The 17759-nt window shown below is 38.3% G+C and overlaps 1 protein-coding gene across 1 annotated transcript in view; it reads right to left on the reverse strand.

Moving 5' to 3' along the window:
* The window catches only part of ush2a (usherin), a 617513-nt gene that overhangs the window by 235835 nt on the left and 363919 nt on the right, over positions 1-17759 (reverse strand). Inside the window, exons 40-42 of the mRNA XM_003216022.4 lie at positions 10359-10509; positions 10057-10199; positions 520-1148 (exon numbers count right to left, since the gene is read on the reverse strand). Coding sequence (XP_003216070.2) covers positions 520-1148; positions 10057-10199; positions 10359-10509 — 923 coding nt within the window. The remainder of the gene's footprint in view (positions 1-519; positions 1149-10056; positions 10200-10358; positions 10510-17759) is intronic.

A 17759-nucleotide genomic window follows, 5' to 3' on the forward strand; every position in this document is an offset into this window, starting at 1 on the left:
TACTGATTGGAGTGACAAATCACTTTGGGTTTTCCTGCATGGCAGGAGGGTTGGACTAGATTTATTTATTTATTTGCCGTATTTATATCCCACCCTTCTTACCCCGAAAGGGACTTAGAGCGACTCACACTTATATAGGCAGAAATTCAATGCCATACAAACATACATTCAGCCAATAAACATATACATTAAAACCAACCATTAAAAAGGATGGCCCTTGTGGTCTCTTCCAACTCTATTATTCTAGGATTTTATGATCACATACCTCACCCACATAAGACAAGGTGCATTGTAGCTAAGGAAAGTAACTTTTGGCATAAGTAGCAACAAATATCGTATGCACCTTTCCTCATTTCCAGCAAAAAAATTACAATAACAATATATTAAATCACTTGTTGTCTTTTCAGAACACCTGAACTTAGTTCTTAGAAGAATCCAGCTCAGTCTATTCCAACCCACAAACTGGTGTTTTTGTGAAAATGTACAAAAAAGAAGAATAAAATGGAAACTTAAACAAACCTCTGCAGTATCTGGCCCTAATACTTGCACCTTTGGTGGCTGGATGCCTGCAGGTCTTGAGGGTCTGGTGATAACTTCTGCCCAGTCACTACTGTTGATGCCTCCTTCAAAGGTATTTGCCAAGATTCTGTATTCATATCTCTTCCAAGGACTAAGTGCAGAACTTTGGTCCAAGTAGCTCTTGGAGTTATTGAAGGGCAAGGTGGCAATCGTCGATATTTGTTGTGTTCCTTTCACTCTTCTCTCAATTGTGATGTTTTCAACCACCCCATTTGGATGAAGGGGAGGCTGCCATGATATTTGTACAGATGTTGGTGTATCTGAATATAGTTCTGGAGCAGAAATATCTTCTGGGGCATCAGGAAGAGTCTCTATGGGCAATGTCTCTGGAGAAAGAGAACATCCTTTAGAAGTGCATCCTTCTACTTGAAACTGATAGCTTGTGTAAGGATGCAAATCATGTACAATGCATTTAGACATGGTGCCTGAGACAGTAGTGTGGAGCTGGCCATTTTGGTAAATGTTGTAGTGGGTGATGATGCCATTTGGCTTTGATGGATGCTGCCAGGAGATTGTCGCTGCTCTTGACTTAACATCCAATACGAGTGGTGGATCTATAGCCCCTGGTTCTGTAACATATCAAAAGTAAAAGTAATTTTAATAATGATACCATAGAGTCTGCTGGATAAGCAAAAATCTTAGATAATAAGGAGGGATTAAGAAAAAAGCCTATTAAATATAAAAATACATTATGTTTTTAAAAATTAAGCACCAAAACATCATGTTTTACAAGAAATTGACAGAAAAAGCAGTTCAATACACAGTAATGTTATGTAGTAATTACAGAATTTACGAATTTAGCACCAAAACATTGCAACATTTACTACAAAAACAATGACTACTAAAGCCAGACTGCCTTGGATAATACAGAACCTTGGATAAGTAAAGCTTGGATAAGTGAGACTCTACTGTATTGATGATAATGACTTCGGTAACCTGGAATTATCCCAGTGACAGCAACAGGTATGATATGCGAACTTATGTGCCATTGGTTCTGAACTTCTACTCTAATTGTGATTTAGGCATGTCTATACTTTAGAATTAATCAGGTTTGACATGACTTTAACTGCCATGGCTCAATGCTATGGAATCCTGAGATTTGTACTTTGGCAAGACACCAGCTAAAGAAATTGTAAAATTACAACTCTCTTGATTCCATAACATTGAGTCATGGTAATTAAAGTGGTGTCTAATGTATTAATAGATATAGTATAGATCAGGCATGGACAACTTTTTTGCCTTGGGGCTGCATTGTGGGCTGGGCCAGGAGGGAAGGACCTGTAAGAGCGCGTGGCTGGGAAGGGGCGCAGCAAGGCCTGCTCGCCCGTCCTTATGCTGGGGGGGGGGGAAATGAGACATCGGCAACTGCCCCCATCCTCCTCCCCAACCCCCCTCCTCCAATCTTCGGGCTGTTATCTCAGCATTATGCTGGGAGGAGGGCAAGACATGCAACAGCAGAGAGCACTCCAGAAGGCTCTTAGCCACTGTGTGCCTTCCTCATGCCTTATTGGCGTAAGGATGGAGCTGCTTGCACCGTCCTTATGCTGGGAGGAGGTGGGACATGCTGTGGCTGAGAGCGATCCAGAGGACTCTTGGCTGCTGCGTGCCTTCCTCCCCTGTCCTTTCTGCTTAAGGATGTGGCGGGCCACCATGTCCTTATGCTGAGATAACAGGGAAAATGAGGAGGACTTGAGGTAAATGCCCAAAGGGCCACATCTGGCTCCCAGGCCTTAGTCTGCTCATGCCTGTTATAGATGCACCCTAAGTCTGGATCTAAACCACTATCTTTTAGATTTAAAGCCATAAAATTTTAACTTCCAGGTCCCAATATCAAATAGAGTTAGTTTTTGAAATAAATGTGTACATATTAATGTGGAGTCTTTCACCAGGTGAGTGAAAAAAATGATACTGACAAATTATAAAATGTAAGCAAATGGACTCGAAAGAAATTAACTCTCAAGCCTCTCAACCTTAAAAGGAAATTAGTCTTTTGTGAGGTATGATATGGCTGAGTGACAGTGACTTCGTGAAGGTTGTCTCCAACTCAGTAAGAAGCCCACATTTCTTTCACTTCACAAAACTCTTCAGAACTGTGCATACCTGTTCAACAATCTAAAATTAACATTGTGCTAAAAACCAGCTTCTTACAAAGGAAACACAATGGTAGAGAAGGGAGGACATTTAGAACGATGGTTCTAGCTTTTGTTGCGATTTTTCTAGAGCATGCTTCTAATAATCCCCTGTAATGCTGTCATAAGCAGCCTGTGAATTTTATAGCCTAGTAAAACCCATTGCCGCATTATATATGCAATATTTTGCTCCATTCTGTTTATCATTCTAATCCATTTTTTGCAATTTATCTACTCCCTGTTAATATTACAGGTGATTTTTTACTGTGACTGTGACAGAAGCTGCCGATTTAGCTCTTTCACCTACTGATAAATAAACAATGCACAGATCTGACCTTTAGGTTAACAGGTTTTATGCTTGCTCCACTCAGCACTCTAACTGATTCAATTATCATAAAGGTTCAGGAGCCTCCATGAATACTGAAAAAGACCAACCATATGCCTGCATAGGTGTTGTGGAACAGCAAATACTCTGCAACCCCCTCCAGAGAAATCCCTTAATTGTAAATAATTTCACCATGCGACACAATCAAGTCACCTTGAATGCAAAAACCCTCAGCCTGTGGAGGCAAAGTGTTATTTAAGCTTTACTGGGCTGCGTTAAATTCTGCAATTTGAAGGGCTGTTAAGTTTTTCAATTGAAATTTCATTTAAAATGCAGGTGCTTTTTATTATATTGAGGCTTTACTGCTCTCTAGGTACAAGCAAGAACATGGTGCAATAACACAAATCTGGCTCAATCACTGATCAGTAACAGCTGTAATTCCAGAACATTTAGCATTCTTATAAACCACGTCCTGAAATCTATAAATTGCTACAGCAGATCAAGAAAATACTACATCCACCTATTCTGCCCACAGCAATTTTGACATTTATGAGATTTTCTGTGAACATTAGATTTTATTGAAAATCTTTTAAAAGATATACTTGGGTACAGTAATTGTTTAAAATAGCTTTCAGTTTGTTGAAGGCTTTTTTTGAAGTTTCAGGGAATCAGAAGGGTTCACATTTTAAAATTTAACAGTCAGTGAATTTGAGTTACATTCTATTGAATATTGGAATAGGAGGTAGTCCATGAATAGCAAACGAAAGAATTTAATGTCCACTAAAAGAAAATAAATCGAATAGGCAGTACAAATACAATTCTGAGACATTATTGTAAAAGCACACAAAATCTTTTGGATAGGACTTTGAAAAAAATAACAAAGACATTTTTGCCACAAAGTATGGGTCAGTGTCTTATTATTTCCTCCTTGCTAAATCATCCTATGTCTCATTCTTAGTAACAATTCCATATAAACTCAAGCAGATGACACAATCCTGAAATGCCTGCTTACCCCCAAAATGATGTTTTATTTTTACATTACTGACATATGGTTAAAAAAAAATACCAAAAAAAAACCACCATAGGGATTGAGTATGCGTTATTCAGAAATTGAAAATGTCCCCAAATCCAAAACTGTACACATGGGTGGCTGAGATTGTGACATCTTTGCTTTCTGATGGTTCAATGTACACAAACTTTGTTTCATGCACAAAATTATAAATAATAATATGGTGTATAGAATTACCTTCAAGCTAGTAAAATATATATAATGAAATATAAATAATCTTTGTGTTTACAATTAAATCTCATCTCCAAGATATTTCTTTATGTAGATAACAAAATCAGGAATCGAAAACATTTCTGGTCCAAAGCATTTTAGATAAGGAATATTCAAGTGGTAAAATGATTTACAAAATACTGTTTAGAATATTGATGGCCCAACCAGTGTTTAATAGTCTCATAACTAAAAATACAAATCTATATTCTGATTTTTCTCATCTTTGGGTGGGAAAAAGATCTATTTTGAATTTCCACAGTGCACATAAAATTATAGTAAGATATTAATATTTTTGAAATGGAAGTGAATGATTTCAAGGATAAAGATCACACCTATTAAGTGTGTATATGATAGGAGGTGATTTTGGGACACTGATTCATTTTAAACAAATGCACAGCTCTTTGGAAATTCATTTTACAGGGCTAGTCGCCAGCCGTTCTTTTTTCTAATTACATATATATCTGAACAATCAGGCTGCGGATATCTGCAGGAAGAAAATAATCAAGCTGTTTATTCTCCCTTCTGATAAGAGAAATAAGCTTTTCATCCCTACTGAGTACACTGCTGGCATTATAGGTGAAACATTTGGGATAATGAGATGAACTTGTGTTACAAACCCCTGCAGAGTTTAGACATAGCCCTTTTAACATTATCCGCTATAACTTATGAGAAGAAATGCTTAACTTCCATTTCCTACTTTTTTCCCTTCCCCAAAACATTTTTTAAAAAATATATTGTCTCTCTGCAGCCCTTTAAAAAGGCAGACCTTTAAAACTCGCTCAGTTTGAATGAGACTTTGGAGAGCCATTTTAATTGGCCCCTCTGGAGGGAGAAGTGTTAAATCCTGGTTCCCAAGACCCTTCCAAAGTACTGACAAGGCACAATCAGCTAGATTGGTAGATAGATGGATAAATAGACAGATAGAGATATACACACACCTAGCAACATCGTGCTTGGCTGAAAGGGTCACCACAATTATGTAAAACATGAATATTAACTATAATTGGGGTAGTTGGCTAATACAATAAAAAGCTCTGAACACGAGAAAAGTTATGCTCACAGCAGTAGCTATCACTTTCTAAAGTAAGAATTCATGGGTGAAATGACATGAAAAAGATGGTTATAAAATTTTAATGGAATGATAAAAGGCAAAAGTCAGCCTCTCAGCTGAATTCTTAAAATCTCTATATATCACAATCAGCTCCTTAACTGTAAAATCAATGTGGAATATAACATGTTGTCAATGTGGTTGTCACTGACTGGAGGGAAGACTGCAAAAGCATGACAGCGACACAGCTCAGCCTGCCAGTGTTGAAAATAAAACAATAAACTCTTCTTTTTTCTTTTTTTACTAAAACGGAACTGTTTATAGAACTAACTACAGAATGAGGAGCAGAAGGAGGGGCATATCACTTCCCCTAATTCCTTTGATTCATTCTTCAAGCCATTTCATTACAGCATTAATACTGGAAGGTAGTTTCATTTTGCCAAATGAAATTATCTTTTATGGGAGGCTATTTTGCTCATCTGCTTCAAAAGTTCAGTCTCTACTGGAAGAAAAGAAGATTCAAAATTATCATTCATCTTTCCTAACCATCTTAGAAGAAAAGAATATTTATTTACTAATTGGTACCAGTTTGATAAAGTGGCATCATTTATTATATTCTTATGGATGTAAATTGGAGCAGTTGACTCTATGTATTTTTGGGCAATAGATGTCAATTAAAACTTAAATTATGTTAAATTAAAGAGAATGATAATTGCATGCTTTTGAAGGATGAGATAACACCTAAATAAAGTACAATACACATTTTAATATTCTAGATTATAGGGGAATTCTCATTGGTAGCATAAATTAAACTAAAAACTATGGATAAATATAGTAAATCATGATCAACTGCTGGTTCTACAGTAGGGGAAGCAATTTTTTTAAAATGATATTGTAGACCTCATAATTAAATGCTGCAGCCAAATACGGAATCTTTTTATCATTTATGTTGGATAAGTGAGACTCTAAATTTACAAATTTACCACTAAAATATCACAATGAATTTAAAACTCTGACTACAAAAGCATTGATTATGAAAAGGCAGACTGCGTTGGATAATCCAGAACATTGTATAAGCGAATGTTGGATAAGTGAGATTCTACTTTAATATGAAATAATTACTGGGATAGAATAATGCAGAACAATATAATCTCTAAAACCAGGACAGTACATAAAGACCAACAGTCTGAAAGCAGGGAAATTGGAAATTCCACAAAGGAAACAATCAGGGCCAGCTAACACCTCCCAAAAAAGGATTCTTCCAGAAAAGAAGCTGAGAAGGGAGTGAAGCACTGCGTATTACCAAAGTCATTATTATTACTATCATTATTATTATTATTATTATTGTGTTGTGGTCAACCGTGAAAATGAATACAATCTGGCTCCAAGTATTCAAAAACACTAAAATCAGAATATATAAAAATTAATGTGGTATAATAAAACAGAACAATACAATCTCTAAAATCAGAACACTAAATAAAAACAACACTCTGAAAACAGGGGAATTCCACACAGGAAACAATCAGGGCCAGCTAACACCTCCCAACAATCATTCCCATCATCAAAGTCTGGCAAATCCTCTGTTTTCTCAGGGCCACAGACAGTAGAAGCACATAAAATATCGCAAAGAACACCACTCTGAAAACAAGGGAATTCCAGACAAGAAACAATCAGGGCCAGCTAACACCTCCCAACAAAAAATTCACTCAGGGAGGAAACAGCCAGGCTTTAAAGCTGCAAGGCCATTACATCCTAATCATTTTTCCTAATTGCAGCATTCATACTTGCCTCCAACAGACAAAAAAACCTATCAGAAATATTGTATATTCACAACCTTTAGGAAATAATATCCCCTGATGGCGCAGCGTGTTAAAGCGCTGACCTGCTGAACTTCTGGACCGAAAGGCCGCAGGTTTGAATTGGGGGAGCAGAGAGAGCCCCCACTGTTAGCCACAGCTTCTGCCAACCCAGAAGTTCAAAAACATACAAATGGGAGTGCATCAATAGGTACTGCTCCGGCGGAAGGTAATGCCGCTCCATGCAGTCATCCCACATGACCTTGGAGGAGTCTATGGACAACGCCGGCTCTTCGGCTTAGAAATGGAGATGAGTACCAACCCTCAGAGTCAGACACGACTGGACTTAATGTCAGGGGAAAACATTTACCCTTTACCTTAACTACCACCAATTCCTCAATACTTTATTTCCCATACCACCATACTTTGCTACAGCAATGCGTGGCCGGGCACAGCTAGTGTATATATATAAAGGCTTACCCAGTCAACTTTCCCTACTGAGTTTTGATTTAATATATATTGCTACTATATGTCAATTCTGCATCTGTGTTCGGTGCAGGTTTTTTCTAATTTGGTATTTTTATCTATGTAATTTGTTGTACATATTTTATGTTCATATATTTTTGAAGATGTTGCACCCCACCTTGAGCCATCAAGAGAGTGGGTGAATGATGATGATGATGATGATGATGATGATGATAATAATAATAATAATAATAATAATAATAATAATAATAATAATAATAATAATATCCTGGGAGTTCCTGGGATTCTCAATGTTTATTGTATTTCTGGTCTCCAGATTGATTTACATTAAACCAATATTTTCCAAAATGAGATGCATCAGTTAGTTACCTGTCTGTCCTTTCTTATTCTCTCAGATCCAGTAAGGATGGCCACCAAGTAAATTCACAAAATTTTCCCTAGCAGTTTCATGAATATGTCAAATACCAAAGGGGGACAACACTGGCTCACAGAGGTTGTAGAGGCCAACAGAATTCCACTTGGGCACTTGGGTCAAAATGGATATGAATAAGCTCGGTGGCAGCCAGAACTGATCTGGGGTAATGTGGGGCAAGGCTATCTAAGCATGATCCTGCCCAGCATTACAAAAATTGGGGGACAGCCCAAATTTTGCCCCAGAACTTGGAGTATCCCTTGGCTTAGGCTCATCTGAGCAGTGGGCTGATTTTGAAACAGAACCAGTCTGTTCTCACTGCCATTCGGTGTTAGGCACTAACTGTTCTCTCCTGTCATCTGTGTTGCTGTGGTCCTTGATTGTGACATGGTCCTACCTGTTAGCTGTGAACTGTATTGACATCAGTCAGGGCAATTGGCGAAGAGAGAGAGGATAATAGAGGGAGGTTCCTCCTCTCCCTCTTTCCCCCTCCCTTTTTGCCCAGGACTAAGTCTGTGTAGGTGACAGCCAAAAGGTAGAAACTATGCTGTTGTCAGAGACTGCTGCTACATAGAACATGGGAGGAGACAGTAAGAGTGGCCATCTAGCAACACCGAAATGCATTCAGCACCACTGGGGTGTCGGAACTCTCTCAAGCCTCCAAAGCAGCTAAGGCAGGTGCCTATACGATCATTTCTGGTCTAATCTGATGTAAGCTATACCAGATCAGTCCTGGTATAGTGGGACATTGTAGATCCACCTATTATCTTTTAACCTGGGTTCCAAGAAATACAGGAGCGTTTTTTTGTGAGTACAATCCCAGAAATATCCCATAGCCAATGCTCTCAAAAGCCACCCTCAGGTCCAGTAGAACCAACACATTCTTCCTGCCCAGCTTCTGACAAAATTCATCCACCAAGGTGATCAACATTGTCACCATCTCCTACCATGCCTAGAGCCAGATTGAAATGGATCTGCATAATCTATCTCATTCTGGAACAGCAGGAGCGGTTTTTGTATTACGTTTAAACAGCAAGGGTGGGTTCTTGTCTGCTGCAGAATTCAAAGTGAAAATCTTTTGTGGCAGATGCACAGATTCCTCCACAAACTAGGTGAAATAGAAAGTAGTAATTGAAGTAAAGAACCTTCTGTGAATGAAAGTGTGGCCTGGGAATTTCTGTTGCTTCTAGTGGAACTCCAAGGCTTAAGCTTAGGTTAGCAGGTAGGCAAAACTAATTTTAAAAGTAATACACAGAGTTCTGGATCCTACTGGCAATCCAGATATAGCAGACACATTTAATCAATTGACCTGTGTTGAGACCTCAGAAAATATATTCCACTATTTCAATTACTGCTTTAGCTAGGAGTACAAATAGGACTCAGGACACTATTTATCCTGTAGGATCAGTACAATCAACTGATCAAGAGCAAATGCCTGTAATATATTTATTTCAGATGGATTCAGAATGAGGAGGAAGTGTAAATTGCAGTGGTTTATATATTAAACCAGTATAATATAGTGGTTTGAATATAAATCTGCATTTACTGAAATAATCCAGGAAACAGTGCAAGAGAGCATTCTTGAAGTCCATTGGTGTCCAGACTGCTGGCCAAGCCAAGAACACATTGGGGATGCCTCCTCCACTGTTTCACTAGGCAAAAGCAGCTCCTTGGCAGAGCCTTTCTGGCAATGTTGCTTTTAATGAGGTCACAATATGGAAGCCAGCCATGTGATCGACAGAAGCAATGTCACCAGCAGGTCCTGCCAAGGAGCTGATTCAATCAGGCCATACAACAGTGAGCTTTTTGACATGTGGATATTGGATTGGACCAGATGCAGCCATTTCCAGTTGTCCACAGCTCAGATACATTGGAATCTCCCCTAAGCTTCCCGAGAGCTCCAAACTACATTGTGGTTTGCTATGATAATGTCTTATGTGTTCCATAGGAGATATTTAAGTAGGCTGAAAAACAGCACTATGTACTTATGTAGGTTACTTACCATCCTCTGCTGTAACCATTAGAGTCCATTCACTATATGCATCACCATATCCATTGCAGGCAATAACACGTATGTCATATGATGTATATGGCTGCAGATCTGTGATTACATAGCTTAGAGAAGCTGTTGGCTTGGAAAGCAACCTAAAGTAAACAATAAATTACAAACTTCAAAATCAGAAAACACAAGGAAGGCTGAAACTGCTGCCAACTACATATGTTCAGAAATGCTACATTTGAAGTAAGCCAAATCACAAACCATTTTATATTTTTAATAATATTGGTAGTTGATTATTTGCTTACTCCAGAATATTTTCTGAGGAATGCCTGGGTTTGATTTGAAGTCGATAGCTGGGTAGGCCTGGAGCATTGTTGCGAACTGGTGTAGACCAAACAATCTGAAGACTGGTCGGCATGGCAGATGAAAGCCTTGGAGGCAACATGCCATCTGGTCCTGTTGAAAAACATGGAAGAATTAGAGCAGATTAAAATGTGGTCAACATATGCTGAATGCTTCATACATTGGAAAAACTGTTCCTGAGGATCTACAGTGATGTAAGCATGGTCCATTTAATTCAACATCTTTTAAACCCTCATTATCACACAATGGTACTGTATGTTTACCATTTTAATACCATTATCATAGAATGCTGGTGCAGAAAACAGTCCACTGACAAGAAAAGATATTCAGAAAAAATGTCTTCAAAGTTGTGTATGATCCACAAACCTCAACAGTATTCAAATGTGGGCATATTAGGCTCTTTTTAAAATGCTCTCATAATTAAACACTAAGAATGGTAATATCCACACACTTTCTGAAGCATCAGCAACCAGAAACCACACCCTAACAACATGTAGAGTTGGTTATTCATAGGCTCTGGCTACATAGTGAACAACCTTAACCACTGGCATTGTCACAATGCCTTTAAAAGTGCATGATGTAGTTTTTAAAATGTGTCTTTATCTAAAAATCAAGACAATATGCAGCATTAAGCAAACATGCAATAAAACTAAAGAATATAACTATTCAACCAAAAGGCACAGGGCTAGTCAATAAAATACTGTGGTATTAACTTGTAGTCACCATGTTTTTCACATGGACAGTTACATGTGGCATGTTCAAGCATAGGTACATCAGCTGTACAAATTTATAAATGATCCTATTTATATGGTTATGCATTTTCTAATGGTTCTATTTTTAAAATCCAAAATCTAATAATGACTATTTCTAATGTTTGTTCTTACCAACTAAACCCGGGCAACGTTGAGTACCTAAGCAACATGATAGAGTTTGAGAGGATCAACTTAGCATGATGTGAGCTGTAGTCCATCTACAACCTTATGCATTTTATTATTGGAACAATTCATAAAAAAATTAAAATACGTTTCTTCAAATAACCAGAACCAATCTTGGCACACAGACATCCCGTAACCCATCCTTGTGTGGTTTGGGGGAGGATGGACTGTGGATGATGGGATTTGCACAACCGTCACCCACTTCCAGTGACCACTGTGACCCCCACCAATGACAGATCTGGAACAAACTTGGCACACAGACCCAATGTGACCCACAATGTGGAGAATTGTAGTTCATCCATAGCCTTAAGCATTTTCTAATGGGAGCATTCATAAAAAACAAAAGCAAAGACTGAGTTTTTTCTATGAAATAGTGTTACAAATTACCAAACTGATATTACCTAACACCCCAAAAGAAACAATGCTTTTTTCAAATAACCCGGGCATCGCCGGGTCCCCAAATTAATATATAATTAAAGTGATTTTTTTTGTATTTATGTTTGTATGTGTTTCTGCACTATGTATGTGTGCAGTGGAGTATTTTTCTGGTCGATTTCATAAGTGCTCCTACTTCTAGAGACCACTCCAACCCCCACCGATGATGGATCTGGATCAAACTTGGTACACAGATCACCATGAGCGACATAATATATTGGAGGGGTTTGGGGGGAATTGACCTTGAGTTTGGAAAGTTGTAGTTCATGTACATCCAGAGAGAACTGTGAACTAAAACAATGATGAATCTGGGCCAGTCTTGGCACGTATACCCAATATGGCCACATTTGAATACTGTTGGGGTTTGGGGGGAACTGACCATGACATTTTGGAGTTGTAGTTGCAGAGATTTATAGTTCACTAACAATCAAAGAACACTCTGCACCCCACCAATGATGAACCTAGACCAAACTTGGCACACAGAACCCCCATGACCAACATAGCATACTAGAGGGGTTTGCAGGAGACTGACCCATCCAGGTGGGAGTCGTAGTTCACAGTGCATCGAGAGAGCACTCTAAAGTCCACCAATTACAGGTCTGGGCCAAATTTGGCACAAAGAACCCTGATGACCAACATAACATACTGGGGGTTTGGGGGACTAACCAACCTGGGTGGGAGTTGTAGCATCTAAAGAGCCCTATGAACCCAGCTGATGATGGATCTGGACCAAACTTGGCACACAGACCCAATATGGTGAACTTTGAATATCGGTAGAGTTTGGGGGTGATTGACCTTTGAATCTGGGATTTATAGTTCACCTGCATCCAGAGAGCACTGAACCCAACCAACAACGAATCTGGACCAAACTTGCCACACAGACCCAACGTGGCCAATTTTGAGTATTGATGGGGTTTGGGGTGATTGAACCAAAATTTTTGGGAATTACAATTTACCCACACCCTTATGCATTTTCTAATGTAAGCATTCATTTAAAAAAGCAAAAGGAAGACTAACCCTTTTCTTAAAAAATAGAGTTACAAATTACCAAATGGATATTACCTAGCATCCAAAAACAAATAATGTGTTGCACCCCAAGACAGCGCGAGCACTCAAAAACCAGACAGGAGCCAATATAACACACAAGCCATTTATTGAAGCAGAATACATATATCTATGTGCATTTAAGGTGGAAAGTCAGAGTAAGAAATAGTCCTTAATATATAGTCAATAGCAACCCAGAAAGAGTTCAGCAATGTCCAAACTGTAATCCACAAGTGAAGTTTGATAGCTTCCTTTTCAGAAATCAAAGTCTGTCCATGAAACAATAGCAAGAACAAATCGTTTCAAATCCACTTGAAAAATCCCGTAGCAGGATCAAGGAAGCAAGGTAAACAAAGCAGTCAAACTCGATTCAGGAACAAGGAAGACGTGGTAGCAAGACAAGATCTACTCGGGAGTCGCGGCTCACCTGGAACTGGGAACTTGGCATGGGCAAGGAGTTGGAAACTGGAAATTCTTCCAAGGAAAGGCAAAGTTGACACCGCAACAAGAATACAGTGAGGGGCATTTTTAAGAAATCCCAAGCCTGTGAAATTAAGGAGTACAGGACCCACAAAAACTTCCCATGGGAAAGTTAGCCATCCGACTTGTGAGCTAATCTTCGAGACCTTCTCACTCCATCTTTCTTGCTTCTATTTCTAGTAACAAATTCCTTCCCATTAAAAGTCTCATCTTCACCCAGGTCAACACCATCTGGTGTGGGTAACAATGAAGAGACTTCAGAATGTTTGCCAATTAGTGGTTCTTCTGAAACCACCATATTAGGCAGTTGCAAGGTCATGGGGCCTGGGCCTGGGGCAGAATTGTCTGCAAAATCCTCAGCCTCATCTGTTTCCAACTCAATCTCTTGATGGAATACAGGCCATGATGGCTGATCTACAACATAATGGCTTTTACGACTAACCCGGGCATCGCCGGATATCCGAGCTAGCAATAAAATCACTGGGAAACAAATACAGTATAAGGGGTGCATATCTTTATGTTTTCATCTACAGGCAAATCTCCATACTAGATGAAATTATTAAAATTTTGGAACGTTTTAAAATCTCTTTTGAATTTTGGGACTTCTTGTGTAAATTCTAAGTTGGTTAGGGGTCAAAATAAGATTTTGTGTATAAAAATGTTTTTTTCAATTGCTTCTGTTGATCAAAACAAATTGTCTATCGTTTATTGAGCCCTTATATCATATAAAGATGGATTTTTTTTTAAAAAAAGAAGACCTATGCCTAGGTTTGGATGACTGCATTTTATAAATCATTGTTTATGAAACTGGATACAGGTATTGGAGACAAGCAATTCTCTCCTTTCTTCCCTTTATGGAATGCTTTCACTTCTTTATTCCTGCTCTTTCATTACTTCTGTTAATTCGGGATTTTCCATTAACCAACTTTAACACATTAAACTCAGGTCCCTCCAGAGTTGAACATAAATTTCAAGACTAGTCTTAGTCAAGCAATAAGTTAGGAAGACTTATATGTCCTTTTACTTCTTATACATTCTGTTGCTTCTTCTATGCTTGATACTTTCTTCTATATGATCTGAGTGATTATTCAGATGGATATAATTGTAAAAGTTCCCTAAAATCTTTAAGAAATATATCAAAAGGGTGTCTTGATATAATTGCTTCAGAGTCATCACAGCTATCCAATGTAATTAGGTCTTAAGATTTCCAGGTCAGAAGGTGAAATCTAGGGATGGCTACTGGTGATAACATGGGACTGGGCCTGACGATATCATTAAGCATTATAGACTAAGTAGCAATAACAATTGCCCACAGCTTAACATTCGAACACACATCTTATTTTCCTGCCTGAAAAAAGTGTCTTTGCAAATTGCAATGCTTAACTTATATGGTAATTGCATAACCCACCTACACAGATTCACTTACCTCTGGCTAGGAAAAAAAATAGTCTCTCTAGGCATTTTCTAAGTCCTTCAGTTGATTATATGGTATGCTTCACCTGGAAGTTATCATAAAGTTGCATTTGAGTATCTAATAATCTCTAGGTTCTCTAACACAATTCTATGGTATGCTGGCAATGGAAATGAGATAATTTAATATTGTTCAGTCATATCTGTAACAGCTTCCTAAGATCCACAGAGATACTCACAGGAATACTTCAGCAAGCTTAGAGTCCAAAAGTGGCCGGCTAAAACCCACAATCACCTGGATGATACCAGATGAGATACTTCCAGAAGACTGGGTGACTTGGAAGGCGCTGAACAGACTGCGTTCTAGCACCATAAGATGCAGAGCCAACCTTAGGAAATGGGGCTACAAAGTGGAGTCCATGACATGTGAGTGTTGAGAAGACCACAGATCACTTACTACAATGCACCCTGAGCCCAGCCACATGTACAATGGAGGACCTTCTCACAGTGACACCAGAGGCACTCCACATGGCCAGCTTCTGGTCAAAGGAAATTTAGTATAATGCCAAATTTTTAAACTTTGTGCTTTTAAATACATTATAACTGTATCCACAATTTGCTTCTGACACAATAAATAAATCATATCTGTGATTTTACATAACAATAACCTCATCAGATGGGGCTGAATTTGGCGGTGTACACCAGTTCCCCTTCTCTTTTGCCACAGAGCTCACCAGCTCCCATCCCACAATGCACAGCTAGTTCCGATGGGGTTCCATGGTAAAAGGGGAACTGGCATATGCCATCATGGTGGCAACATGGGAGATTTCCTGTGCTGCATAGAGATCAATGGGGGGGAAGCTCAGCGGTGGATGTTTTACCCCTTGAGATGAAGTATATGGGAAAGTTAGGCGATGCGGAGCATGGATTGATGGGCTCCCCATGCTTCCCACCTGGCACCACCACATTCGCCATGTTGCGTTGTGATTCTGATAACAAACAGGATGAGGTCCTAAGGTTAAGTCAGGAACATATCCTTCATGGACATGGAAATCTTACTGTATCTGTTAATTTTGTAAAGTGCCATGAACTGCACAGATAAGTAGAGAGTCTTTGTAACTGATTGGGGATTTACACATAATTTTGTCTCTTATCAAAAGCTGCCCTCATGAAACTAGAGAATTTGAACTCCTGTCTGTCTCTCAGCAATGACCCATTAAAAACTGGAGACTCAGGACAGTGCCAGAAAACCTGGCAACCCAATTCATAGACTAACTGCATTTCTGGAAATATGAGGATGAGCTTAGAGTTGATCTCAAATCTTTCCATTTTAAATTAAAAGCAATTAAGATGATTTTGTGCCATCACAATCTACACAAAGTTATATTTAAACTACCTTGTTTATGTTTACATACTGGACAATCTAGGATATTTCTACTGCATTAAGGCTTTCTCAGAATCTACATATATAGTTTCTTAAAACAAAAGAAAAATGCAAAATTACACTCTGAAAGTCCAAAGCAATTTGTAGAGTCTCAGTTGGGCAATAATTGAAAACATGTTCTGGAAAACTGGTCACATGGTGACCATTAAACCTATCAAGTGCATCCCAAACAACTGATCACCTGCAATCAGACACCTACTGATTATTTAAATGTTAAGTATTTCTCATATCTTTAGTAAAAAAAACAAATGATTTAGGAAACATTTCTTTTCTTTCATCTCCTTAGCCTTAGTTTCTCCTTTAAGAATCTGAGACATAATTAGGTGGCAGCTATAATTTCTTTGCCACAGTCTTAACAGAACAGTCATGTACCTATTGAAGTGATATATTATCTGAAACAAGCAGTGCTACTCAAAATGTTCTCCTAATTCTCCTCAAGGTTTAATACGACCCTCAAGGGGCAACAACTCCAACAGTAACTTACTGAATCAACACATCTTGTCCAGTAAATGCTCAATTAGCATGGAGAAATTGCATGCTGCAATTATAAAGAAAAAGTACAAAGGAGAAAAAGAATGGCAACATTGAATACCAAACCTGTTTTATAACATAAGCAACCTTTCAAATACAACACATACTGAAGTGGTCAAGATGGGCATACTGAAGATTAACCAGGGTTTGAAACAGTGGTGGGAAAAACCTTAAATGACTTAGAGGTACTACAAATGACAAATGCAATAAATAAATAAATAAATAAATAAATGTGTATGCTCTAAAGAGCATTTTGATCATCATCTCCTTAATTAAGCTACTGACAGATGATCATTACATTACTTTCCCCTTCAGTCACTCGGTCACAAGTTATTTTGTAAAAATGGCTATTTTCTGTAAATATGAGCTGTGCCTAATACATTTTGAGTATCCTTTATCTGATATGCTTTGGGACCAGAAGTATTTGGGATTTGGGATTTTATTTGTTAGACTACAGAATATCTATATTTGCATATACATACATATTGAGATATCTTGGAGTTGAGATCCAAGTCTAGACATTTGTGTATGTTCTATGTACAGCTTGTACACATGGTTTAAAGTTAATTTTATACAATATTTTAAATATAATAAATATTGTGCATGAAATTATATACATTGAAACTCCAGAAAGCAGAAAGTGTCACTATCTCAACCACTTGTGTGGTCAACTTTGAAGTATTATGAATTTTGGAATCCTGTACACCTGTACATCTGAGCAGGCAGGATTATCTTGAGACAGAGCCCATCTACATTGATGCTGATCCAGAGTGGGGTAGTCCAAGTTGGAGTCTGGGGAATGTGAACATCCATGGTGAATTCCTAATAGTGAGTGAACAAAGTACGAGCAAGTCCTGGAGCATTTCATGACTTACTTTAACAAGGGATATCCCTACACCAACTCATTTGGCTGGTGTAGATAGGCCTTTAGAATAAAAGAGGTCTTTTGTTAGCCAGTCAGATCATGAAACCTATGTTAGAGATTGATGAGAATTTCGCTTCATTTTAAAAAAAATCCTCACCACCTCCTGGTAAAAACACACAAAAGGTGAAAATTAAAATTG

Source organism: Anolis carolinensis, chromosome 1, assembly GCF_035594765.1.
Source record: "Anolis carolinensis isolate JA03-04 chromosome 1, rAnoCar3.1.pri, whole genome shotgun sequence".
Lineage (NCBI taxonomy): Eukaryota > Metazoa > Chordata > Lepidosauria > Squamata > Dactyloidae > Anolis > Anolis carolinensis.